The sequence below is a fragment of the Pseudophryne corroboree genome, chromosome 9 (genome assembly GCF_028390025.1).
Source record: "Pseudophryne corroboree isolate aPseCor3 chromosome 9, aPseCor3.hap2, whole genome shotgun sequence".
In the NCBI taxonomy this organism is placed as follows: Eukaryota; Metazoa; Chordata; class Amphibia; order Anura; family Myobatrachidae; genus Pseudophryne; species Pseudophryne corroboree.
In genome coordinates, this window is record NC_086452.1 from 481,936,443 (window position 1) to 481,964,162 (window position 27,720).

General features: G+C 50.8%; 1 protein-coding gene across 1 annotated transcript in view; it reads right to left on the reverse strand.

Annotated features, from left to right (window-relative positions):
- The window catches only part of IARS1 (isoleucyl-tRNA synthetase 1), a 513,623-nt gene that overhangs the window by 148,831 nt on the left and 337,072 nt on the right, over nucleotides 1–27,720 (reverse strand). The window contains exons 20-21 of the mRNA XM_063941580.1: nucleotides 6,517–6,608; nucleotides 6,327–6,404 (exon numbers count right to left, since the gene is read on the reverse strand). Coding sequence (XP_063797650.1) covers nucleotides 6,327–6,404; nucleotides 6,517–6,608 — 170 coding nt within the window. The remainder of the gene's footprint in view (nucleotides 1–6,326; nucleotides 6,405–6,516; nucleotides 6,609–27,720) is intronic.

A 27,720-nucleotide genomic window follows, 5' to 3' on the forward strand; every position in this document is an offset into this window, starting at 1 on the left:
AACAGCACACAGTCATACAGAGGGAAGGGGATAGTGCAATGTGCAGTCCATGGAGGGATAGAGGGAGGTACAGAGGGGGTGAGAACAGGTATATAGAGAGGGATAACAGCACACAGTCATACACAGGGAAGGGGGGGATAGTGCAATGTGCAGTCCATGGAGGGATAGAGGGAGGTACAGAGGGGGCGAGTACAGGTATATAGAGAGGGATAACAGCACACAGTCATACAGAGGGAAGGGGATTGTGCAATGTGCAGTCCATGGAGGGATAGAGGGAGGTACAGAGGGGGTGAGAACAGGTATATAGAGGGGGATAACAGCACACAGTCATACAGAGGGAAGGGGATAGTGCAATGTGCAGTCCATGGAGGGATAGAGGGAGGTAGAACAGGTATATAGAGAGGGATAACAGCACACAGTCATACACAGGGAAGGGGGGATACTGCAATGTGCAGTCCATGGAGGGATAGAGGGAGGTACAGAGGGAGTGAGAACAGGTATATAGAGAGGGATAACAGCACACAGTCATACAGAGGGAAGGGGGGGAAAGTGCAATGTGCAGTCCATGGAGGGATAGAGGGAGGTACAGAGGGGGCGAGTACAGGTATATAGAGGGGGATAACAGCACACAGTCACACAGAGGGAAGGGGGGATTGTGCAATGTGCAGTCCATGGAGGGATAGAGGGAGGTACAGAGGGGGTGAGAACAGGTATATAGAGAGGGATAACAGCACACAGTCATACAGAGGGAAGGGGATAGTGCAATGTGCAGTCCATGGAGGGGATAGAGGGAGGTACAGAGGGGGTGAGAACAGGTATATAGAGAGGGATAACAGCAAGCAGTCACACAGAGGGAAGGGGGGATAGTGCAATGTGCATTCCATGGAAGGATAGAGGGAGGTACAGAGGGGGGTGAGAACAGGTATATAGAGAGGGATAACAGCACACAGTCATACAGAGGGAACGGGGGGGGGGGGGGGAGATAGTGCAATGTGCAGTCCATGGGGGATAGAGGGAGGTACAGAGGGGGTGAGAACAGGTATAGAGAGAGGGATAACAGCACACAGTCATACAGAGGGAAGGGGATAGTGCATTGTGCAGTCCATGGAGGGATAGAGGGAGGTACAGAGGGGGTGAGAACAGGTATATAGCGAGGGATAACAGCACACAGTCATACACAGGGAAGGGGGGGATAGTGCAATGTGCAGTCCATGGAGGGATAGAGGGAGTGAGAACAGGTATATAGAGAGGGATAACAGCACACAGTCATACACAGGGAAGGGGGGATAGTGCAATGTGCAGTCCATGGAGGGATAGAGGGAGGTACAGAGGTGGCGGAGTACAGGTATATAGAGAGGGATAACAGCACACAGTCATACAGAGGGAAGGGGATAGTGCAATGTGCAGTCCATGGAGGGATAGAGGGAGGTACAGAGGGAGTGAGAACAGGTATATAGAGAGGGGATAACAGCACACAGTCATACACAGGGAAGGGGGGATACTGCAATGTGTAGTCCATGGAGGGATAGAGGGAGGTACAGAGGAGGTGAGAACAGGTATATAGAGAGGGGATAACAGCACACAGTCATACAGAGGGAAGGGGCTAGTGCAATGTGCAGTCCATGGAGGTACAGAGGAGGTGAGAACAGGTATATAGCGAGGGATAACAGCACACAGTCATACAGAGGGAAGGGGATAGTGCAATGTGCAGTCCATGGAGGGATAGAGGGAGGTACAGAGGGGGTGAGAACAGGTATATAGAGAGGGATAACAGCACACAGTCATACAGAGGGAGGGGGGGATAGTGCAATGTGCAGTCCATGGAGGGATAGAGGGGGTGAGAACAGGTATATAGAGAGGGATAACAGCACACAGTCATACAGAGGGAAGGGGATAGTGCAATGTGCAGTCCATGGAGGGATAGAGGGAGGTACAGAGGGGGCGAGTACAGGTATATAGAGGGGGGATAACAGCACACAGTCATACACAGGGAAGGGGATAGTGCAATGTGCAGTACATGGAGGGATAGAGGGCATTACAGAGGAGGTGAGAACAGGTATATAGAGAGGGATAACAGCACACAGTCATACACAGGGAAGGGGATAGTGCAATGCGCAGTCCATGGAGGGATAGAGGGAGGTACAAAGGAGGTGAGAACAGGTATATAGAGAGGGATAACAGCACACAGTCATACAGAGGGAAGGGGCTAGTGCAATGTGCAGTCCATGGAGGGATAGAGGGAGGTACAGAGGGAGTGAGAACAGGTATATAGAGAGGGATAACAGCACACAGTCATACAGAGGGAAGGGGGGATAGTGCAATGTGCAGTCCATGGAGGATAGAGGGAGGTACAGAGGGAGTGAGAACTGGTATATAGAGAGGGATAACAGCACACAGTCATACAGAGGGAAGGGGGGATAGTGCAATGTGCAGTCCATGGAGGGATAGAGGGAGGTACAGAGGGGGTGAGAACAGGTATAGAGAGGGATAACAGCACACAGTCATACAGAGGGAAGGGGATAGTGCAATGTGCAGTACATGGAGGGATAGAGGGAGGTACAGAGGGGGTGAGAACAGGTATATAGAGAGGGATAACAGCACAGTGTCATACAGAGGGAAGGGGATAGTGCAATGTGCAGTACATGGAGGGATAGAGGGAGGTACAGAGGGGGTGAGAACAAATATATAGAGAGGGATAACAGCACACAGTCATACAGAGGGAAGGGGGGATAGTGCAATGTGCAGTCCATGGAGGTACAGAGGGGGTGAGAACAGGTATATAGAGGGATAACAGCACACAGTCATACAGAGGGAAGGGGGGATAGTGCAATGTGCAGTCCATGGAGGGATAGAGGGAGGTACAGAGGGGGTGAGAACAGGTATATAGAGAGGGATAACAGCACACAGTCATACAGAGGGAAGGGGATAGTGCAATGTGCAGTCCATGGAGGGATAGAGGGAGGTACAGAGGGGGTGAGAACAGTTATATAGAGAGAGGGATAACAGCACACAGTCATACAGAGGGAAGGGGGGATAGTGCAATGTGCAGTCCATGGAGGGATAGAGGGAGGTACAGAGGGGGTGAGAACAGGTATATAGAGAGGGATAACAGCACACAGTCATACAGAGGGAAGGGGATAGTGCAATGTGCAGTACATGGAGGGATAGAGGGAGGTACAGAGGAGGTGAGAACAGGTATATAGAGAGGGATAACAGCACACAGTCATACAGAGGGAAGGGGGGATAGTGCAATGTGCAGTCCATGGAGGGATAGAGGGAGGTACAGAGGGGGTGAGAACAGGTATATAGAGAGGGATAATAGCACACAGTCATACACAGGGAAGGGGGGATAGTGCAATTTGCAGTACATGGAGGGATAGAGGGAGGTACAGAGGGGGTAAGAACAGGTATATAGAGAGGGATAACAGCACAGTCATACACAGGGAAGGGGATAGTGCAATGTGCAGTCCATGGAGGGATAGAGGGAGTTATAGAGGTGGCGAGTACAGGTATATAGAGAGGGATAACAGCACAGTCATACACAGGGAAGGGGATAGTGCAATGTGTAGTCCATGGAGGGATAGAGGGAGGTACAGAGGAGGTGAGAACAGGTATATAGAGAGGGATAACAGCACACAGTCACACAGAGGGAAGGGGATAGTGCAATGTGCAGTCCATGGAGGGATAGAGGGAGGTACAGAGGGGGTGAGAACAGGTATATAGAGAGGGATAACAGCACACAGTCATACACAGGGAAGGGGATAGTGCAATGTGCAGTCCATGGAGGGATAGAGGGAGGTACAGAGGAGGTGAGAACAGGTATATAGAGGGGGATAACAGCACACAGTCATACACAGGGAAGGGGATAGTGCAATGTGCAGTCCATGGGAGATAGAGGGAGGTACAGAGGAGGTGAGAACAGGTATATAGAGAGGGATAACAGCACACAGTCATACAGAGGGAAGGGGATAGTGCAATGTGCAGTACATGGAGGTACAGAGGGAGTTACAGAGGGGGTGAGAACAGGTATATAGAGAGGGATAACAGCACACAGTCATACACAGGGAAGGGGATAGTGCAATGTGCAGTCCATGGGAGATAGAGGGAGGTACAGAGGGGGTGAGAACAGGTATATAGAGAGGGATAACAGCACACAGTCATACAGAGGGAAGGGGGGATAGTGCAATGTGCAGTCCATGGAGGGATAGAGGGAGTTACAGAGGGGGTGAGAACAGGTATATAGAGAGGGATAACAGCACACAGTCATACACAGGGAAGGGGATAGTGCAATGTGCAGTCCATGGGAGATAGAGGGAGGTACAGAGGGGGTGAGAACAGGTATATAGAGAGGGATAACAGCACACAGTCATACACAGGGAAGGGGATAGTGCAATGTGCAGTCCATGGGAGATAGAGGGAGGTACAGAGGAGGTGAGAACAGGTATATAGAGAGGGATAACAGCACACAGTCATACACAGGGAAGGGGATAGTGCAATGTGCAGTCCATGGGAGATAGAGGGAGGTACAGAGGAGGTGAGAACAGGTATATAGAGGGGGATAACAGCACACAGTCATACACAGGGAAGGGGATAGTGCAATGTGCAGTCCATGGGAGATAGAGGGAGGTACAGAGGGGGTGAGAACAGGTATATAGAGAGGGATAACAGCACACAGTCATACACAGGGAAGGGGATAGTGCAATGTGCAGTCCATGGGAGATAGAGGGAGGTACAGAGGAGGTGAGAACAGGTATATAGAGAGGGATAACAGCACACAGTCATACAGAGGGAAGGGGATAGTGCAATGTGCAGTCCATGGAGGGATAGAGGGAGGTACAGAGGGGGTGAGAACAGGTATATAGAGAGGGATAACAGCACACAGTCATACACAGGGAAGGGGATAGTGCAATGTGCAGTCCATGGGAGATAGAGGGAGGTACAGAGGAGGTGAGAACAGGTATATAGAGAGGGATAACAGCACACAGTCATACACAGGGAAGGGGATAGTGCAATGTGCAGTCCATGGGAGATAGAGGGAGGTACAGAGGAGGTGAGAACAGGTATATAGAGAGGGATAACAGCACAGTCATACACAGGGAAGGGGATAGTGCAATGTGCAGTCCATGGGAGATAGAGGGAGGTACAGAGGAGGTGAGAACAGGTATATAGAGAGGGATAACAGCACACAGTCATACACAGGGAAGGGGATAGTGCAATGTGCAGTACATGGAGGGATAGATGGAGTTACAGAGGGGGTGAGAACAGGTATATAGAGAGGGATAACAGCACAGTCATACAGAGGGAAGGGGATAGTGCAATGTGCAGTACATGGAGGGATAGAGGGAGGTACAGAGGGGGTGAGAACAGGTATATAGAGAGGGATAACAGCACACAGTCATACACAGGGAAGGGGATAGTGCAATGTGCAGTCCATGGGAGATAGAGGGAGGTACAGAGGAGGTGAGAACAGGTATATAGAGAGGGATAACAGCACACAGTCATACACAGGGAAGGGGATAGTGCAATGTGCAGTACATGGAGGGATAGATGGAGTTACAGAGGGGGTGAGAACAGGTATATAGAGAGGGATAACAGCACAGTCATACAGAGGGAAGGGGATAGTGCAATGTGCAGTACATGGAGGGATAGAGGGAGGTACAGAGGGGGTGAGAACAGGTATATAGAGAGGGATAACAGCACACAGTCATACACAGGGAAGGGGATAGTGCAATGTGCAGTCCATGGGAGATAGAGGGAGGTACAGAGGAGGTGAGAACAGGTATATAGAGAGGGATAACAGCACACAGTCATACAGAGGGAAGGGGATAGTGCAATGTGCAGTCCATGGAGGGATAGAGGGAGGTACAGAGGGGGTGAGAACAGGTATATAGAGAGGGATAACAGCACACAGTCATACACAGGGAAGGGGATAGTGCAATGTGCAGTCCATGGAGGATAGAGGGAGGTACAGAGGGGGTGAGAACAGGTATATAGAGAGGGATAACAGCACACAGTCATACAGAGGGAAGGGGGGATAGTGCAATGTGCAGTCCATGGAGGATAGAGGGAGGTACAGAGGGAGTGAGAACAGGTATATAGAGAGGGATAACAGCACACAGTCATACACAGGGAAGGGGGGATAGTGCAATGTGCAGTCCATGGAGGGATAGAGGGAGTTATAGAGGGGGTGAGAACAGGTATATAGAGAGGGATAACAGCAAGCAGTGCAATGTGCAGTCAATGGAGTGGGGGGAGGGGTGTGTGGATAGAGACTGTATACAGAGAGCAGTAACAGAAGGCAGAGCGCACAGTGATGAAAGTCTTACCATCAATCTACACATGGAGAAGAGTACGCTGAACAAAGTCTCTAAAGCCATTAGACAGTCTTCTGTACCGCTCTCACCCTGAGGAACACAACAAATAATGTCACACAGTACAGTAGAAAGAAGTTGGAGACAACAGGCTTCCATATATACAACCCCACGTACAGCTGCCATTCCTAATCCCAACTCTTACCTTCAGCCGCCTGCGATTCATCCGCACGTACCAGTTTGTGAGCATATCAACAAACTTGACAAGACGCGGAACCACGGTGTAAAGTCTGTACGCTGAGGAGAGGAAACCAGAGGCCTGGAGTCAGGTTCTAAACTAAATGACATTTAACAGGAAATTGCTGACATTTGTAAGGATACAGACAGAGGAACTGGTCTAGATTGGTCCTAAACATGATGTTTACTCACCATAAAATCCATTCCTTGAAGTCCATCTGGGGGCTGCCATTACCTCAGGGTTATGCCCAGAGAGCTGTGGGGCGTGCAGTAACTAGTTTGAGACTGGATCCCACCCCCCTCTATATACCCTCCCCATCCACTGGAATCTCAGTCTATGATTAACAAAGCCAGAGAAGAAACCCACAAAAACCTGAGAAACCAGAAAACCAACAGGAAACTAGTATAAAACCAAATAAAGGAGGGATCCCAGCATCCCCCAGATGGACTTCAAGGAAGAGATTTTATGGCGAGTAAAAATAGGATTTTGGTACTTACCAGGTAAATCCTTTTCTTTGAATCCATAGGGGGCACTGGAGTACTCTTGGGATATGGACGGTGTTAGCAAGGAATGCACTGAATATTCAAATTTCAGTAACTCTCCTCCCCTCCATACTCCCCGAATACCTCAGTGTTTTTTCCTGAGGCGAACAGGATAGAGAGGATGAACAATGGAGAATTACCTATAACATTATAATATAACGGACAACAATAAAGTTGACACATAACGTGACTGACAACTAAACAGTTGGCACTATAACCGATAGAACTTGATCATTTGAACCAGTCGGTGAGAATGTGTCACCATAAGGTCCACTGAACTTACCACAACCAGGTAAACTGCTCTGGGTGGGCGTCCAGTGCCCCCTATGGATTCAAAGAAAAGGATTTACCTGGTAAGTACCAAAATCCTATTTTCTTTTTCATCCACTAGGGGTCACTGGAGTACTCTTGGGACGTACCAAAGCTTCCCCCGTGGGCGGGAGAGCTGTTTGGCACCTGTAACACTAGGCGGCCAAAGCTAGATGCAGATGCCGCAAACGTATCAAACTTGTAAAAGCGCACAAACGTGTGCACTGAAGACCATGTAGCCGCACGGCAAAGCTGCGTCGTAGAAGCCCCACGACCAGCTGCCCATGAAGTTCCCACAGAACGTGTGGAATGAGCTGTTACTGATGTAGGCGGCTGTAACCTAGCATGAAGGTAAGCTTGACGTATGGTCAGTTTTATCCATCTGGATAAGGTCTGCTTAGACGCTGGCCAACCCATATTGGCCGCAACATAGAGAACATACAACGTATCCGTCTTACGAACTGTAGATGTTCGGGATACATAAACGCGTAATGCGCGTACCACATCCAAAGTTCCAGTTGCTGTCAACACAGGAACTACTATTGGTTGATGTGAAAAGATGACACTACCTTTGGTAAGACAACGGGATTCGTCCGAAGTTCCGCTCTGTCATCATGAAACACCAAATACGGTGGCTTGCATGACAATGCACCCAAATCTGAAACACGCCTTGCCGAAGCTAAGGCTAGAAGAAAAATGGTTTTCCAAGTGAGAAACTTTATATCCACTTGTTGTAAGGGTTCAAAATATGAAGACTGTAAGAAATGTAAAACCAGATTCAAGTCCCATGGCGCTGTAGGTGGAATGAATGGAGGCTGTACTCTGAGGACACCTTGCAGAAAAGTGTGTACCGACGGCAATAGAGCCAATCGTCTTTGAAAATAAATTGACAACGCAGATACCTACACCTTTAGTGTAGATAAACGCAGTCCTCCATCTAACCCCGTCTGGAGCAATAACAAAAGACGGGATAACTTGAAAGATGATCTCGGAAACTTCCGAGCTTCACACCAACCTATATAGGCACGCCAAATTCTGTAATAATGAACTGCCGTAACTGGCTTCCTAGCACGTAACATGGTTGGTATAACCGATTCTGGAATGCCCTCTCTTCTTAAGAGGACGGTCTCCCCAGTCACCTCGTCAACCGCAGCCGCGCTAAATCGGGGTAAAGGAACAGACCCTGTTGTTACAAGTCCGGACATAGTGGGAGCGGCCAAGGATCGTCTGTGATTAATCCGCGGAGATCCGAGAACCCAGCTCTCCGAGGCCAATGAGGCGCCACTAGTATGACTGTGGCGGACTCTCTTTTGATACGTTTTAGCAACAGAGGGAGCAGCGGAAATGGTGGAAACAGATACACGAGGCTGTACGGCCAAGCGATTGTGAGAGCATCCACCGCCACTGCCTTTGGATCTCTCGTTCTGGACACATACTGGGGTGTTTGGGGATTGTGGCGAGATGTCATCAGGTCCACTTGAGGGTAACCCCCATTTTGGACCAACATGTGAAACACTTATGGATTTAATGCCCATTTCCCCTGGATGAAACTGCCGACGACTGAGATAATTCGCCTCCCAGTAGTCCAATCCCGGAATGAACACTGCCGACAATATCACTTGGTAAGGCTCGGGCCAAATGAGGATTCAAGCTACTTCCCGCATTGCCATGTGGCTTCTCGTTCCTCTTTGTTAATGTACGCGACCGCCGTCGCGTTGTCTGACTGCACCTGGACAGTCCGAGACCGGAGCATGTGCACTACATGTCGTAGACCATTGTAAAGTACCTGGAGTTCCAGGACATTTAGAGACAGCAATCTTTCGTGCTGTGCCCAGAGACCCTGGAGCTGACAATTTTGAACCACAGCTCCCCAACCTCTGAGACTCGCGTCCGTCTTTAGAATTATCCAATTCCAGGCGTCAAACCGTTTTCCTGCAGTTAGATTGTGTACTTTGAGCCACCAGAGTAGAGATACTCTGGTCAGTGGCGACAACCTCACCCCGTGGTGAATCTGCAGATGCGAGCCCGACCACTGTGCGCGCACATCCAGTTGAAAAGGACGCGAGTGAAATCTTCCGACCTGAAGCGCTTCGAAAGCTGCCACCATTGTGCCTAAGAGGTGACTGCACAAATGTACTGTGCGTGGCTTGAGCACTAATTGTACCAGATGACGAATGACCTGTACTTTCTGATCTGGTAGGTAAATTCTTGGATTTACCGTATTGAGAATCATTCCTAGGAATTGAAGGCGTTGAGACGGAATCAGATGTGATTTCTTGAAGTTGACAATCCAACCGTGCTGAACTAGTACATTGTACCTTAGCAACGCATGTTAGAGGAGCATCTGTTGAGACGGAGCTTTAATGAGCAGATCGTCCAAGTACGGAACTATTATCACTCCCAGGGATCTGAGATGAGCTATCATCACAGACATCACTTTGGTGAATACCCGAGGCGCTGACGAGAGGCCAAACGGTAGAGCCTGAAACTGGTAATGGTTCTGCCGTATTGCAAACCGCAAGAACCTCTGATGAGGTGGCCAAATCGGAATGTGTAAGTACGCATCCTTGAGATCCAGCGCAATCATGAATTCCTGTGGCTCTAAACCTGCAATTACTGACCGCAGAGATTCCATCTTGAATCTGTAGTAAGTGACGTTCTGATTGAGACCCTGTAATTTCAATATTGGCCTGACCGAGCCATCCGGCTTTGGTACCATAAACAGACTGGAATAATAACCCTGACCTTGTTGGTGTACAGGGACCTGAATCAAAACAGCTGAATCCAGCAGAGACTGAATGGCAATCTGCAGAACCGCCCTCTTGTCGTCCGACACAGGCAGTCCTGTCTTGCGCAGAGGCGGTAGACAGTCGAACTCTATATTGTAATCTTTTAACACGAAATTGCGGATCCACCCATCTGTGGAAGTCTGGAACCACGCCAAATGGAATATTTTAAGGCGTGCTCCCACAATTGGAGATCCGAGAAGGGCTGGGAGCCCATCATGCCACCGGCTTGTGGGTGACCTTAGCTTCCTGATTACAGGTGTTGGTTTGTTGAAAACCACGTCCTCGACCTCTCGTCTACTAGGCGTGGCTGTTCTTTTACCATGGCCTCGAAAGGGCTGAGGTCTAAAGGATTTGAAGGCCGGGCCAGAGTAGTTTATTAGCCTCTGCCTCCACTTGACAAGACCGCAGTCAGAGTGCTTGTCGTAACTAGCGACGAGGAAATGCAAGAAGTGAGCTGACAGACGTCAGTAGAAGCTGTATCTAGATACTCAGCATCTTCACAGATGTGATCTGTGAGAAGTATAAAGTGATCGTCATGTAGACCAGACTTGTCTTAGTTACCCAAATGGCAATCAAACCAGGTGTAAGCAACACCCCTGCTGCTGTATACATGGACTGTAGCATAGCTTCTAGTTTACGCTCTGACGGGTCTTGAAGCGTATTAGCAGTTGTTACTGGATGTTAATTTAACAACCTGTGGAAATGGGCAACTAGACTTAAATCTGCGAGGTATAGAAACCCTGTTATCTGGTTTCTTCCGTGTTCCTACTAACATCTTATTAAGAGATTCCGAAACCGGAAAACACACCGGAGCTCTGTTTCGTCTAGTAAATACTACCCCATCAGGCATTAGAGTTTCTTCAGACTCGTAAACTTCAGAGACTGACGCACTGCCCTGGTGAAATTAACACTGGCCGACTGTTAATATTCCCACTATCTTGCGCAGTGAGGTTTTGCTGGCGCCTTACCTATTATGTAACCAGACAAATTCCACGACTCAGTAAAATTCTGTATATGGCTGAAGAACAGTGTACAAATGAAAAGGACCGGAAAGTTCTAGAAAAGAAACAGGAAGCATTGTAAAAAAAAAATGGCCTCCAGCCATGTGCGTATAGTCTGTCACACAGAGCATACTACATATTGCATGTGAATGTTATAAAACGTGCCCTTATGCATATATAACACAATACAGTCTATTGCTGCTGCTGAGGGCACACACTCTCTCCCCCCCCCCCCTGCAGTCCATGAAGTAGGGGAAGTGAAACACTCCTGTCTGTCCTGCATGAGCCCAGTAACTACGAGGACTGTTTTTTTAGGGACAGACCGCGGCAGCACTGAGCGCTGTCCGCGGTCTGATTGAGCAGAGCCGCCGGCAAATTCCCCCTGCCCTTCTGAGTGACTGAGCTCCGTGACAGGGACAGACCCCGGCAGCAGTGAGCGCTGTCCGCGGTCTGTGCAGAGCATCAGGGAGCGCTGACAACGGCGCTTGGAGCGGCCCTGCAGCGCATCCCTCTGAGCGGCAGCCGGCCGCGCGACCTCCCTCACAGACGGCCCGCGGCACAAGCACTGACTGTAGTCAGTCTCCCCTCTCTCCTCCCCCGGCAGACAGAGCCGCGCCAGCCGCCGTTCGCGGGTCAGAGCTCTGAAGCGGGAGGGAGGGGGAGAGCAGCGGCGCAGGGCGCCGGACTGTCGTGTACAGGGACCTTTAGGCGGGGAGCGGACATCAGCGGCGAGCGGAGAGCGGTAGTTTCGGGGGAGGGAAGGGGGGGCCAGGTGGCAACGTGTAATAGTCCCCCACACGGCGGGGCGGCAGCCTGACTGACCGCCCCGTTCAGAAATACCTTTTTGTCGGCTTCTCCTCTGCAGCACTGCTGAAGTCATGTGCTCATGGACTCTGACGGGGCTTCTGGATCAAGTGCCGTCCAGTCCCTTCTGCAGCCTCAGCTGTTATTAGCTGAGCTGCTTGTGGCTGTGAGGGGGCTCCTTTGTGAGGCCCGACACGCCAAGAGCTGCACGCAGCAGCTTCTATAATCCCGTACCCAGAGCTTTTGTGTAAGCTGGGAAAGGATTGTAATAGAAAAAATAAAAATACTCTAAAAGTACAATATGTGGAGGAACTCCACGCTTTGTGCTCCTTCCATGTGAGCACCGAAAAAACACTGAGGTATTCGGGGAGTATGGAGGGGAGGAGAGTTACTAAAATTTGAATATTCAGTGCATTCCTTGCTAACACCGTCCATATCCCAAGAGTACTCCAGTGACCCCTAGTGGATGAAAAAGAAAATTGTGTTTCCTTTATCATCCATCTGAGGGATGCATTTACCTCTGGGATCTATCAAAGCAAGCTAAGGAGGGAGGGGGAAGCATCGGAACCACCTGCTCGAAGAATCTTTTGGTCCACGCTGGTGTCCCGTGCTCCAAATGTATGAAAGCGGTGAAACTTTGTGAAAGTGTGTGCTGGTGACCAAGTATCTGCTCTGACAGCTGTATACCGAGGCATCACGCCACACAGCCCGACCACGAGTCAAGTGGATCCAAATAGAAGCTGGAACCATCACATGCAAAGAAAAATATGCCTGCTGAATGGCGGCAGTCACCCATCTAGTGATGGACCCTTTGGAGGCTGGCCAGCCTCTTTTTGGTGCAACAATCAAGACCAACAAGGAATCTGTATATCTCAAAGATGCAGTACGTTCTCCAAGCAACTTCATTAGTCCCTGAAGCCTGGCGAAAGCCTGGAAGAACTGATCGATGTGGAAGCAGATACCACTTTAGGTAGAAAGGAAGGTCTAGGGCAGTGATGGCTAACCTTGACACTCCAGCTGTTGTTGAACTACACATCCCAGCATTACCTGCATCAGTTTTAGCAAGGCCAAATAGCAAAACTGTAGCAGGGCATGCTGGGATGTGTAGTTCAACAACAGCTGGAGTGTCAAGGTTAGCCATCACTGATCTAGTGCGTCACTATCCTATCCTTATGAAAGTGAGAAGCAGAGATTTACAAGAAGAGCCGCTAACGCAGAACCTCTTCTGGCCGAGGCAATGGACAAAAAGAAAAAACTTTTAAAGAGAAGTATCGCAATTCCACCAATTCCAATGGCTCAAAGGAAGGGAAGCCAATCCTGGGCCATTTATTTAAATCTCGGGTATCGTGATTGAAAAATGGTCAATCCCGGGATTCTCGGGATTGGCGTTTCCCAAAAATCTTACCATACACCAGGGGCGGGCAGGACACATCAGCTGCTCTCTCCCGGCAGCGTGTGACGGCGGAGCGTGACCTCCCACTGCACGTCACGCTGCGCTGGGGAGCCGCCATGAGGAAGCTGGCCAGCGTCTGAGCGTCCTGAGGACACTCAATGCTGAGCTTCCAATCTCGGGATTGAATCCCGGCCATTTTTGGGCCTAAATCCCGGGATCCCGCGATTGGCCTCCCTACTCACAGGGAGCATTTTTAAATGCTTATAAAACTAAATTATAGTCCCCAATGAGGAACTGGTGGAACATAAGGAGGCTGTATGTAAAGAACTCCCTGCAAGAAAGTTTGTACTTCCGGCGGCCAATTTCCTTTGAAAAAGATAAGACAGGGCCAAAATCTGTCCTTTAAGGGAAGATCTGAGCCTCTACACCAGACCATGCTGGAGAAAAGATCAAAGACGGGACACTCGGAAACCTTCAGCTCTGAACTTGTGTCATTCACACCAGGAAATGCATTTATCTTCCACACCTGATGATAAAGTCGGTAAGTAACAGGTTTACGAGTCTGTATGTTTTTCACAATGGATTGTGAAAACGCCCAGGCTCTCAGGATCCTGGATTCAAGAACCATGCCGTCAAAGCCAAGCGAGTCAAATCAGGCCAGAGACAGACGATACCAAACTGTCCAGAAGGATTGCGTACAAATAACGGTGTGGCCAGTCTGGTGCCACCAGAATGATTGGCCATGACACTGATCGAATCCACTGAAGTACCCTTGGTAACATTAGTAGAGGAGGAAAGATTTACCCCAACTGGAATATCCAAGGTGCCGTCATGGCATCCAGAGATGCCTGGGGATCCTGGGACCAAGATCCATAGCTTGGAAGTTTCCTGTTGAGACGGGAAGACATTGGATCTGTATCTGGAAATACCCATCTGGATACTATTTCTGCAAACATTTCTGGTGTAATTCACATTCTCCTGGAGGCACTCTGTGGCGACTTAAAAAGTCCACCTCCCAGTTGTCCACCCCTAGAATGTAGACTGCTGAAGTTGCTGGAATCCAAATTTCTACCCAATGAAGGATGAGAGAAACCTCGCTCATTGCTCGCCAGCTGCGTGTGCCACCCTGCTCATTTATATAAGCAACCGCTGTGGAACGGTCTGATTGGATTCACACTGTAGGCTCTTTAAATGGGATTGAGCCTAAACCAATGCAAACCGGAATTCCATTAATTCCAGTATATTGATGGAAAGAGAAGCTTCCTGAATGGACCAAAGACCCTGCAGGTGAATGTCCAATCCCTTACTGACAACCCTTGTTCAGATTTACATCCTGCAACCATCATAGGAGAGACTAACTGTTCTGCAGAGATAATCTGAACATCTGCTTTATTAATCGAGGTTCTGACCATCGATGAAGCCACTGGTTTTGCAGAGGACAGGCATGAAATCTGGTGAAAGGGACGGCTTTGAAAGAAGCCACCATTCAGTCACTGTAACACACTTTTTTATCCGGGCGATTCTCCATGACGCACAGGGCAGCTACACAAACTCAACCACCATAAGTCTCCAAAATACCAAGATTTTACTGGGTCTTACGCTATAGGGTGCGGCAGCGCTACTATGCAATTATGTTTCCTATAGCAACAATTTCTTAACAGACCAGCTTAAGAGAATTTTTGTTTTTGAGGTTGTAGTGCATGGGGAGGGGTTATATAGGGTAGAGGGGTTATATAGGGGGGTTGGGTTATATAGGGGAGAGGGGTTATAATAAGAATTTACTTACCGATAATTCTATTTCTCGGAGTCCGTAGTGGATGCTGGGGTTCCTGAAAGGACCATGGGGAATAGCGGCTCCGCAGGAGACAGGGCACAAAAAGTAAAGCTTTTCCAGATCAGGTGGTGTGCACTGGCTCCTCCCCCTATGACCCTCCTCCAGACTCCAATTAGGTACTGTGCCCGGACGAGCGTACACAATAAGGGAGGATTTTGAATCCCGGGTAAGACTCATACCAGCCACACCAATCACACCGTACAACTTGTGATCTAAACCCAGTTAACAGTATGATAACAGAGGAGCCTCTGAAAGATGGCTCCCTAAACAATAACCCGAATTAGTTAACAATAACTATGTACAAGTATTGCAGATAATCCGCACTTGGGATGGGCGCCCAGCATCCACTACGGACTCCGAGAAATAGAATTATCGGTAAGTAAATTCTTATTTTCTCTATCGTCCTAGTGCAGGCATTCCCAACCGCGGTCCTCAAGGCACACCAACAGTACAGGTTTTAGTGATATCCAGGCTTCAGCACAGATGGTTAAATCAAAATAACTGAGGTACTAATTAAGTCACCTGTGTTCAAGCCTGGATATCACTAAAACCAGGACTGTTAGTGTGCCTTGAGGACCGAGGTTGGGAAACACTGTCCTAGTGGATGCTGGGGTTCCTGAAAGGACCATGGGGATTATACCAAAGCTCCCAAACGGGCGGGAGAGTGCGGATGACTCTGCAGCACCGAATGAGAGAACTCCAGGTCCTCTTTTGCCAGGGTATCAAATTTGTAGAATTTTACAAACGTGTTCTCCCCTGACCACGTAGCTGCTCGGCAGAGTTGTAATGCCGAGACCCCTCGGGCAGCCGCCCAAGATGAGCCCACCTTCCTTGTGGAATGGGCCTTAACAGATTTAGGCTGTGGCAGGCCTGCCACAGAATGTGCAAGTTGAATTGTGTTACAAATCCAACGAGCAATCGACTGCTTAGAAGCAGGCGCACCCAACTTGTTGGGTGCATACAGTATAAACAGCGAGTCAGATTTTCTGACTCCAGCCGTCCTTGAAATGTATATTTTTAAAGCTCTGACAACGTCCAACAACTTGGAGTCCTCCAAGTCGCTTGTAGCCGCAGGCACTACAATAGGCTGGTTCAGGTGAAACGCTGATACCACCTTAGGGAGAAAATGCGGACGCGTCCGCAGCTCTGCCCTATCCGAATGGAAAATTAAATAAGGGCTTTTATAAGATAAAACCGCCAGTTCAGATACTCTCCTGGCGGAAGCCAGGGCCAGTAACATAGTCACTTTCCATGTGAGATATTTCAAATCCACATTTTTTAGTGGTTCAAACCAATGGGATTTGAGGAAATCTAAAACTACATTTAGATCCCACGGTGCCACCGGAGGCACCACAGGAGGCTGTATATGCAGTACTCCTTTGACAAAAGTCTGGACCTCAGGGACTGAGGCCAATTCTTTTTGGAAGAATATTGACAGGGCCGAAATTTGAACCTTAATAGATCCCAATTTGAGACCCATAGACAATCCTGATTGCAGGAAATGTAGGAAACGACCCAGTTGAAATACCTCCGTCGGAGCACTCCGATCCTCGCACCACGCAACATATTTCCGCCAAATGCGGTGATCATGCTTCGCTGTGACTTCCTTTCTTGCCTTAATCAAGGTAGGAATGACTTCTTCTGGAATGCCTTTTCCTTTTAGGATCTGGCGTTCAACCGCCATGCCGTCAAACGCAGCCGCGGTAAGTCTTGAAAGAGGCAGGGACCCTGTTGAAGCAGGTCCCTTCTCAGAGGTAGAGGCCACGGATCGTCCGTGACCATCTCTTGAAGTTCCGGGTACCAAGACCTTCTTGGCCAATCCGGAGCCACTAGTATCGTTCTTACTCCGCTTTGCCGTATGATTCTCAATACCTTTGGTATGAGAGGCAGAGGAGGAAACACATACACCGACTGGTACACCCAAGGTGTTACCAGCGCGTCCACAGCTATTGCCTGCGGATCTCTTGACCTGGCGCAATACCTGTCCAGTTTTTTGTTGAGGCGAGACGCCATCATGTCCACCATTGGTCTTTCCCAACGGTTTATTAGCATGTGGAAAACTTCTGGATGAAGTCCCCACTCTCCCGGGTGAAGATCGTGTCTGCTGAGGAAGTCTGCTTCCCAGTTGTCCACGCCCGGGATGAACACTGCTGACAGTGCTATCACGTGATTCTCCGCCCAGCGAAGGATCCTGGCAGCTTCTGCCATTGCACTCCTGCTTCTTGTGCCGCCCTGTCTGTTTACATGGGCGACTGCCGTGATGTTGTCCGACTGGATCAACACCGGTCTTCCTTGAAGCAGAGGTTCCGCCTGGCTTAGAGCATTGTAGATTGCTCTTAGTTCCAGAATGTTTATGTGAAGAGACTTTTCCAGGCTCGACCACACTCCCTGGAAGTTTCTTCCTTGTGTGACTGCTCCCCAGCCTCTCAGGCTGGCGTCCGTGGTCACCAGGATCCAATCCTGTATGCCGAATCTGCGGCCCTCCAATAGATGAGCCCTCTGCAACCACCACAGAAGAGATACCCTTGTCCTTGGAGACAGGGTTATCCGCAGGTGCATCTGAAGATGCGACCCTGACCATTTGTCCAACAGATCCCTTTGGAAAATTCTTGCATGGAATCTGCCGAATGGAATTGCTTCGTAAGAAGCCACCATTTTTCCCAGGACTCTTGTGCATTGATGCACAGACACCTTTCCTGGTTTTAGGAGGTTCCTGACCAGGTCGGATAACTCCTTGGCTTTTTCCTCGGGAAGAAAAACCTTTTTCTGAACCGTGTCCAGAATCATCCCTAGGAACAGCAGACGAGTTGTCGGCATTAATTGGGATTTTGGAATATTCAGAATCCATCCGTGCTGCTTTAGCACCTCTTGAGATAGTGCTAATCCCATCTCTAGCTGTTCTCTGGACCTTGCCCTTATTAGGAGATCGTCCAAGTATGGGATAATTAATACGCCTTTTCTTCGAAGAAGAATCATCATCTCGGCCATTACCTTTGTAAAGACCCGAGGTGCCGTGGACAAACCAAACGGCAGCGTCCGAAACTGATAGTGACAGTTTTGTACAACGAACCTGAGGTACCCCTGGTGTGAGGGGTAAATTGGAACGTGGAGATACGCATCCTTGATGTCCAAGGATACCATAAAGTCCCCTTCTTCCAGGTTCGCTATCACTGCTCTGAGTGACTCCATCTTGAACTTGAACTTCTTTATGTACAGGTTCAAGGACTTCAGATTTAGAATAGGCCTTACCGAGCCATCCGGCTTCGGTACCACAAATAGAGTGGAATAATACCCCTTCCCTTGTTGTAGAAGAGGTACCTTGACTATCACCTGCTGAGAGTACAGCTTGTGAATGGCTTCCAAAACCGTCTCCCTTTCGGAGGGGGACGTTGGTAAAGCAGACTTCAGGAAACGGCGAGGTGGAGACGTCTCTAGTTCCAACCTGTACCCCTGAGATATTATCTGCAGGATCCAGGGATCTACCTGCGAGTGAGCCCACTGCGCGCTGTAATTTTTGAGACGACCGCCCACGAGTCCGCTTGAGAAGCCCCAGCGTCATGCTGAGGCTTTTGTAGAAGCGGGGGAGGGCTTCTGTTCCTGGGAAGGAGCTGCCTGTTGCTGTCTCTTCCCTCGACCTTTGCCTCGTGGCAGATATGAATAGCCCTTTGCTCTCTTATTTTTAAAGGAACGAAAGGGCTGCGGTTGAAAAGTCGGTGCCTTTTTCTGTTGGGGAGTGACTTGAGGTAGAAAGGTGGATTTCCCGGCTGTAGCCGTGGCCACCAAATCTGATAGACCGACTCCAAATAACTCCTCCCCTTTATACGGCAAAACTTCCATATGCCGTTTTGAATCCGCATCGCCTGTCCACTGTCGCGTCCATAAAGCTCTTCTGGCCGAAATGGACATAGCACTTACCCGTGATGCCAGTGTGCAGATATCCCTCTGTGCATCACGCATATAAAGAAATGCATCCTTTATTTGTTCTAACGACAGTAAAATATTGTCCCTGTCCAGGGTATCAATATTTTCAATCAGGGACTCTGACCAAGCTACCCCAGCACTGCACATCCAGGCAGTCGCTATAGCTGGTCGTAGTATAACACCTGCATGTGTGTATATACTTTTTTGGATATTTTCCATCCTCCTATCTGATGGATCTTTAAGTGCGGCCGTCTCAGGAGAGGGTAACGCCACTTGTTTAGATAAGCGTGTTAGCGCCTTGTCCACCCTAGGAGGTGTTTCCCAGCGCTCCCTAACCTCTGGCGGGAAAGGGTATAATGCCAATAATTTCTTTGAAATTATCAGCTTTTTATCAGGGGCAACCCACGCTTCATCACATACATCATTTAGTTCTTCTGATTCAGGAAAAACTATAGGTAGTTTTTTCACACCCCACATAATACCCTGTTTAGTGGTACCTGTAGTATCAGCTAAATGTAACGCCTCCTTCATTGCCAAAATCATATAACGTGTGGCCCTACTGGAAAATACGGTTGATTCGTCACCGTCACCACTGGAATCAGTGCCTGTGTCTGGGTCTGTGTCGACCGACTGAGGCAAAGGGCGTTTCACAGCCCCTGACGGTGTTTGAGGCGCCTGGACAGGCACTAATTGATTGTCCGGCCGCCTCATGTCGTCAAACGACTGCTTAAGCGAGTTGACGCTATCCCGTAATTCCACAAATAAAGGCATCCATTCTGGTGTCGACCCCCTAGGAGGTGACATCCCCATATTTGGCAATTGCTCCGCCTCCACACCAATATCGTCCTCATACATGTCGACACACACGTACCGACACACAGCAGACACACAGGGAATGCTCTACACGAAGACAGGACCCACTAGCGCTTTGGGGAGACAGAGGGAGAGTCTGCCAGCACACACCAAAAAAGCGCTATATATGACAGGGATAGCCTTATAATAAGTGCTCCCTTATAGCTGCTTTATATATATCAAAATATTGCCATTAAATTTGCCCCCCCTCTCTGTTTTACCCTGTTTCTGTAGTGCAGTGCAGGGGAGAGACCTGGGAGCCGTCCTGACCAGCGGAGCTGTGAGAGGAAATGGCGCCGTGTGCTGAGGAGATAGGCCCCGCCCCTTTTCCGGCGGGCTCGTCTCCCGCTATTTTGTGAATCCAGGCAGGGGTTAAATATCTCCATATAGCCTCTGGGGCTATATGTGAGGTATTTTTAGCCTTTTAATAGGTTTTCATTTGCCTCCCAGGGCGCCCCCCCCCCAGTGCCCTGCACCCTCAGTGACAGCGTGTGAAGTGTGCTGAGAGGAAAATGGCGCACAGCTGCAGTGCTGTGCGCTACCTTTAGAAGACTGCAGGAGTCTTCAGCCGCCGATTCTGGACCTCTTCTTACTTCAGCATCTGCAAGGGGGCCGGCGGCACGGCTCCGGTGACCATCCAGGCTGTACCTGTGATCGTCCCTCTGGAGCTGATGTCCAGTAGCCAAGAAGCCAATCCATCCTGCACGCAGGTGAGTTCACTTCTTCTCCCCTCTGTCCCTCGTTGCAGTGATCCTGTTGCCAGCAGGAATCACTGTAAAATAAAAAACCTAAGCTAAACTTTCTCTAAGCAGCTCTTTATGAGAGCCACCTAGAATTGCACCCTTCTCGGCCGGGCACAAAAATCTAACTGGAGTCTGGAGGAGGGTCATAGGGGGAGGAGCCAGTGCACACCACCTGATCTGGAAAAGCTTTACTTTTTGTGCCCTGTCTCCTGCGGAGCCGCTATTCCCCATGGTCCTTTCAGGAACCCCAGCATCCACTAGGACGATAGAGAAATAGGGGGTTGGGTTATATAGGGGAGAGGGGTTATATAGGGGAGAGGGGTTATATAGGGGAGAGGGATGCAGTCTCAAACTAGTTAGTGCCCGCCCCACAGCTCACTATGCATTACCCAGAGGTAATGGCAGCCCCCGGATGAACGATAAAGGAAAGAATCTGTCTCCAACCACAGAGCCAGAACCTGTTACAGTCAAAGAAAAACCAGTTACCTATAATACAGTTCCTTCTGTGTGGTCTCCGGTGTCACCAGGGACGTCTGTTCCCCCCACCACTCGCAGGGACAACACTGATACCCTGTGTAAGGTGACTGCTGTTCCTTCTGTGTGGTCTCCGGTGTCACCAGGGATGTCTGTCCCCCCCCCACCACTCACAGGGACAACACTGATACCCTGTGTAAGGTGACCGCTGTTCCCTCTGTGTGGTCTCCGGTGTCACCAGGGACGTCTGTTCCCCCCACCACCACTCGCAGGGACAACACTGATACCCTGTGTAAGGTGACGGCTGTTCCCTCTGTGTGGTCTCCGGTGTCACCAGGGACGTCTGCTCCCCCCACCACTCGCAGGGACAACACTGATATCCTGTGTAAGGTGACCGCTGTTCCTTCTGTGTGGTCTCCGGTGTCACCAGGGACGTCTGTTCCGCCCCCCCCACCACTCGCAGGGACAACACTGATATCCTGTGTAAGGTGACAGCTGTTCCTTCTGTGTGGTCTCCGGTGTCACCAGGGACGTCTGTTCCCCCCACCACTCGCAGGGACAACACTGATACCCTGTGTAAGGTGACCGCTGTTCCTTCTGTGTGGTCTCCGGTGTCACCAGGGACGTCTGTTCCCCCACCACTCGCAGGGACAACACTGATACCCTGTGTAAGGTGACCGCTGTTCCTTCTGTGTGGTCTCCGGTGTCACCAGGGACGTCTGTTCCCCCCCCCCCCCACCACTCGCAGGGACAACACTGATACCCTGTGTAAGGTGACCGCTGTTCCCTCTGTGTGGTCTCCGGTGTCACCAGGGACGTCTGTTCCCCCACCACTCGCAGGGACAACACTGATACCCTGTGTAAGGTGACGGCTGTTCCCTCTGTGTGGTCTCCGGTGTCACCAGGGACGTCTGTTCCCCCCACCACTCGCAGGGACAACACTGATACCCTGTGTAAGGTGACAGCTGTTCCTTCTGTGCGGTCTCCGGTGTCACCAGGGACGTCTGTTCCCCCCACCACTCGCAGGGACAACACTGATACCCTGTGTAAGGTGACCGCTGTTCCTTCTGTGTGGTCTCCGGTGTCACCAGGGACGTCTGTTCCCCCCACCACTCGCAGGGACAACACTGATACCCTGTGTAAGGTGACCGCTGTTCCCTCTGTGTGGTCTCCGGTGTCACCAGGGACGTCTGTTCCCCCACCACCACTCGCAGGGACAACACTGATACCCTGTGTAAGGTGACCGCTGTTCCTTCTGTGTGGTCTCCGGTGTCACCAGGGACGTCTGTTCCCCCCCCACCACCACTCGCAGGGACAACACTGATACCCTGTGTAAGGTGACGGCTGTTCCTTCTGTGTGGTCTCCGGTGTCACCAGGGACGTCTGTTCCCCCCACCACTCGCAGGGACAACACTGATACCCTGTGTAAGGTGACGGCTGTTCCCTCTGTGTGGTCTCCGGTGTCACCAGGGACGTCTGTTCCCCCACCACCACTCGCAGGGACAACACTGATACCCTGTGTAAGGTGACCGCTGTTCCTTCTGTGTGGTCTCCGGTGTCACCAGGGACGTCTGTTCCCCCCCCACCACCACTCGCAGGGACAACACTGATACCCTGTGTAAGGTGACGGCTGTTCCTTCTGTGTGGTCTCCGGTGTCACCAGGGACGTCTGTTCCCCCCACCACTCGCAGGGACAACACTGATACCCTGTGTAAGGTGACGGCTGTTCCCTCTGTGTGGTCTCCGGTGTCACCAGGGACGTCTGTTCCCCCCCCACCACTCGCAGGGACAACACTGATACCCTGTGTAAGGTGACCGCTGTTCCCTCTGTGTGGTCTCCGGTGTCACCAGGGACGTCTGTTCCCCCCACCACTCGCAGGGACAACACTGATACCCTGTGTAAGGTGACCGCTGTTCCTTCTGTGTGGTCTCCGGTGTCACCAGGGACGTCTGTTCCCCCCCCCACCACTCGCAGGGACAACACTGATACCCTGTGTAAGGTGACCGCTGTTCCTCTGTGTGGTCTCCGGTGTCACCAGGGACGTCTGTTCCCCCCCCACCACTCGCAGGGACAACACTGATACCCTGTGTAAGGTGACGGCTGTTCCTGGTGACACCGGAGACCACACAGAAGGAACAGCCGTCACCTTACAAAGGGTATCAGTGTTGTCCCTGCGAGTGGTGGGGGGGGAACAGACGTCCCTGGTGACACCGGAGACCACACAGAGGGAACAGCCGTCACCTTACACAGGGTATCAGTGTTGTCCCTGCGAGTGGTGGGGGGGGGGAACAGACGTCCCTGGTGACACCGGAGACCACACAGAGGGAACAGCGGTCACCTTACACAGGGTATCAGTGTTGTCCCTGCGAGTGGTGGGGGGAACAGACGTCCCTGGTGACACCGGAGACCACACAGAGGGAACAGCGGTCACCTTACACAGGGTATCAGTGTTGTCCCTGCGAGTGGTGGGGGGGGGGACAGACATCCCTGGTGACACCGGAGACCACACAGAGGGAACAGCGGTCACCTTACACAGGGTATCAGTGTTGTCACTGCGAGTGGTGGGGGGAACAGACGTCCCTGGTGACACCGGAGACCACACAGAGGGAACAGCGGTCACCTTACACAGGGTATCAGTGTTGTCCCTGCGAGTGGTGGGGGGGGGGACAGACATCCCTGGTGACACCGGAGACCACACAGAGGGAACAGCGGTCACCTTACACAGGGTATCAGTGTTGTCCCTGCGAGTGGTGGGGGGAACAGACATCCCTGGTGACACCGGAGACCACACAGAGGGAACAGCGGTCACCTTACACAGGGTATCAGTGTTGTCCCTGCGAGTGGTGGGGGGGGGGACAGACATCCCTGGTGACACCGGAGACCACACAGAGGGAACAGCGGTCACCTTACACAGGGTATCAGTGTTGTCCCTGCGAGTGGTGGGGGGAACAGACATCCCTGGTGACACCGGAGACCACACAGAAGGAACAGCTGTCACCTTACACAGGGTATCAGTGTTGTCCCTGCGAGTGGTGGGGGGGGGGGACAGACATCCCTGGTGACACCGGAGACCACACAGAGGGAACAGCGGTCACCTTACACAGGGTATCAGTGTTGTCCCTGCGAGTGGTGGGGGGAACAGACGTCCCTGGTGACACCGGAGACCACACAGAGGGAACAGCGGTCACCTTACACAGGGTATCAGTGTTGTCCCTGTGAGTGGTGGGGGGGGGGACAGACATCCCTGGTGACACCGGAGACCACACAGAGGGAACAGCGGTCACCTTACACAGGGTATCAGTGTTGTCCCTGCGAGTGGTGGGGGGGGAACAGACGTCCCTGGTGACACCGGAGACCACACAGAAGGGACGTCTGTTCCCCCCCCACCACTCGCAGGGACAACACTGATACCCTGTGTAAGGTGACCGCTGTTCCCTCTGTGTGGTCTCCGGTGTCACCAGGGATGTCTGTCCCCCCCCCCCACCACTCACAGGGACAACACTGATACCCTGTGTAAGGTGACCGCTGTTCCCTCTGTGTGGTCTCCGGTGTCACCAGGGACGTCTGTTCCCCCCACCACTCGCAGGGACAACACTGATACCCTGTGTAAGGTGACCGCTGTTCCCTCTGTGTGGTCTCCGGTGTCACCAGGGATGTCTGTCCCCCCCCCCACCACTCGCAGGGACAACACTGATACCCTGTGTAAGGTGACAGCTGTTCCTTCTGTGTGGTCTCCGGTGTCACCAGGGACGTCTGTTCCCCCCCCCACCACTCGCAGGGACAACACTGATACCCTGTGTAAGGTGACGGCTGTTCCCTCTGTGTGGTCTCCGGTGTCACCAGGGACGTCTGTTCCCCCCCCACCACTCGCAGGGACAACACTGATACCCTTTGTAAGGTGACGGCTGTTCCTTCTGTGTGGTCTCCGGTGTCACCAGGGACGTCTGTTCCCCCCCCACCACTCGCAGGGACAACACTGATACCCTGTGTAAGGTGACCGCTGTTCCCTCTGTGTGGTCTCCGGTGTCACCAGGGATGTCTGTCCCCCCCCCACCACTCACAGGGACAACACTGATACCCTGTGTAAGGTGACCGCTGTTCCCTCTGTGTGGTCTCCGGTGTCACCAGGGACGTCTGTTCCCCCCACCACTCGCAGGGACAACACTGATACCCTGTGTAAGGTGACAGCTGTTCCTTCTGTGTGGTCTCCGGTGTCACCAGGGACGTCTGTTCCCCCCCCCACCACTCGCAGGGACAACACTGATACCCTGTGTAAGGTGACGGCTGTTCCCTCTGTGTGGTCTCCGGTGTCACCAGGCACGTCTGTTCCCCCCACCACCACTCGCAGGGACAACACTGATACCCTGTGTAAGGTGACGGCTGTTCCTCTGTGTGGTCTCCGAGTCACCAGGGACGTCTGTCCCCCCCCCCCACCACTCGCAGGGACAACACTGATACCCTGTGTAAGGTGACAGCTGTTCCTCTGTGTGGTCTCCGGTGTCACCAGGGACGTCTGTCCCCCCCCCCACCACTCGCAGGGACAACACTGATATCCTGTGTAAGGTGACGGCTGTTCCCTCTGTGTGGTCTCCGGTGTCACCAGGGACGTCTGTTCCCCCCACCACTCGCAGGGACAACACTGATATCCTGTGTAAGGTGACGGCTGTTCCCTCTGTGTGGTCTCCGGTGTCACCAGGGACGTCTGTCCCCCCCCCCACCACTCGCAGGGATACACTTGTATAGTGAATTTCAGTTTAATATGCAGAGGGATCGCAAATTTATAACCAATGGTAATTTTAGTTTTTAAAGAAAGAATTATAATGAAACATTAAAATACACAGAGGCAATCATAATCCCAATTATTTTATTTTTTCGCCTTTTAGAGCATACTTTAGGGTTCAATTTAAACAAAAAAAGGGACACGATAACTCATCTGCCTTAGGTTGTTAATGCTAATTGTACACACTGTTTTTTTGCACCAAAAAATTATTAAGTGTAAAGGAAAGTATAATGACTCTCACAGTCAGGCAAGATGGACAACAATGTTTTTCTGGAATCTCCATATTTTGATTGACAAAGAGTCCAAATTTAAAAGTGATACGTGGATCAGGCACTGAGATGATAGCGATACGTGGATTAGGCACTGAGATGATAGCGATACGTGGATCAGGCACTGAGATGATAGCGATACGTGGATTAGACACAGATGATAGCGATACGTGGATAAGACACAGATGATAGCGATACGTGGATTAGACACTGAGATGATAGCGATACGTGGATTAGACACAGATGATAGCGATACGTGGATTAGGCACTGAGATGATAGCGATACGTGGATTAGGCACTGAGATGATAGCGATACGTGGATTAGGCACTGAGATGATAGCGATACGTGGATTAGGCACTGAGATGATAGCGATACGTGGATTAGACAGATAGGGATACATGGATTAGACACAGATAGCGATACGTGGATTAGGCACTGATAATAGCGATACGTGGATTAGGCACTGAGAGGATAGCGATACGTGGATTAGGCACTGAGAGGATAGCGATACGTGGATTAGGCACTGAGATGATAGCGATACGTGGATTAGGTACTGAGAGGATAGCGATACGTGGATTAGGCACTGAGAGGATAGCGATACGTGGATTAGACACAGATGATAGCAATACGTGGATTAGGCACTGAGATGATAGCGATACGTGGATTAGGCACTGAGATGATAGCGATACGTGGATTAGGCACTGAGATGATAGCGATACGTGGATTAGGCACTGAGATGATAGCGATACGTGGATTAGGCACTGAGATGATAGCGATACGTGGATTAGACAGATGATAGGGATACATGGATTAGACACAGATAGCGATACGTGGATTAGGCACTGATAATAGCGATACGTGGATTAGGCACTGAGATGATAGCGATACGTGGATTAGGCACTGAGAGGATAGCGATACGTGGATTAGGCACTGAGAGGATAGCGATACGTGGATTAGGCACTGAGAGGATAGCGATACGTGGATTAGGCACTGAGAGGATAGCGATACGTGGATTAGACACAGATGATAGCGATACGTGGATTAGACACTGAGATGATAGCGATACGTGGATTAGACACAGATGATAGCGATACGTGGATTAGGCACTGAGAGGATAGCAATACGTGGATTAGACACAGATGATAGCGATACGTGGATTAGACACAGATGATAGCGATACGTGGATTAGACACTGAGATGATAGCGATACGTGGATTAGACACAGATGATAGCGATACGTGGATTAGGCACTGAGATGATAGCGATACGTGGATTAGACACAGATGATAGCGATACGTGGATTAGGCACTGAGAGGATAGCAATACGTGGATTAGACACAGATGATAGCGATACGTGGATTAGACACAGATGATAGCGATACGTGGATTAGACACTGAGATGATAGCGATACGTGGATTAGACACAGATGATAGCGATACGTGGATTAGACACAGATG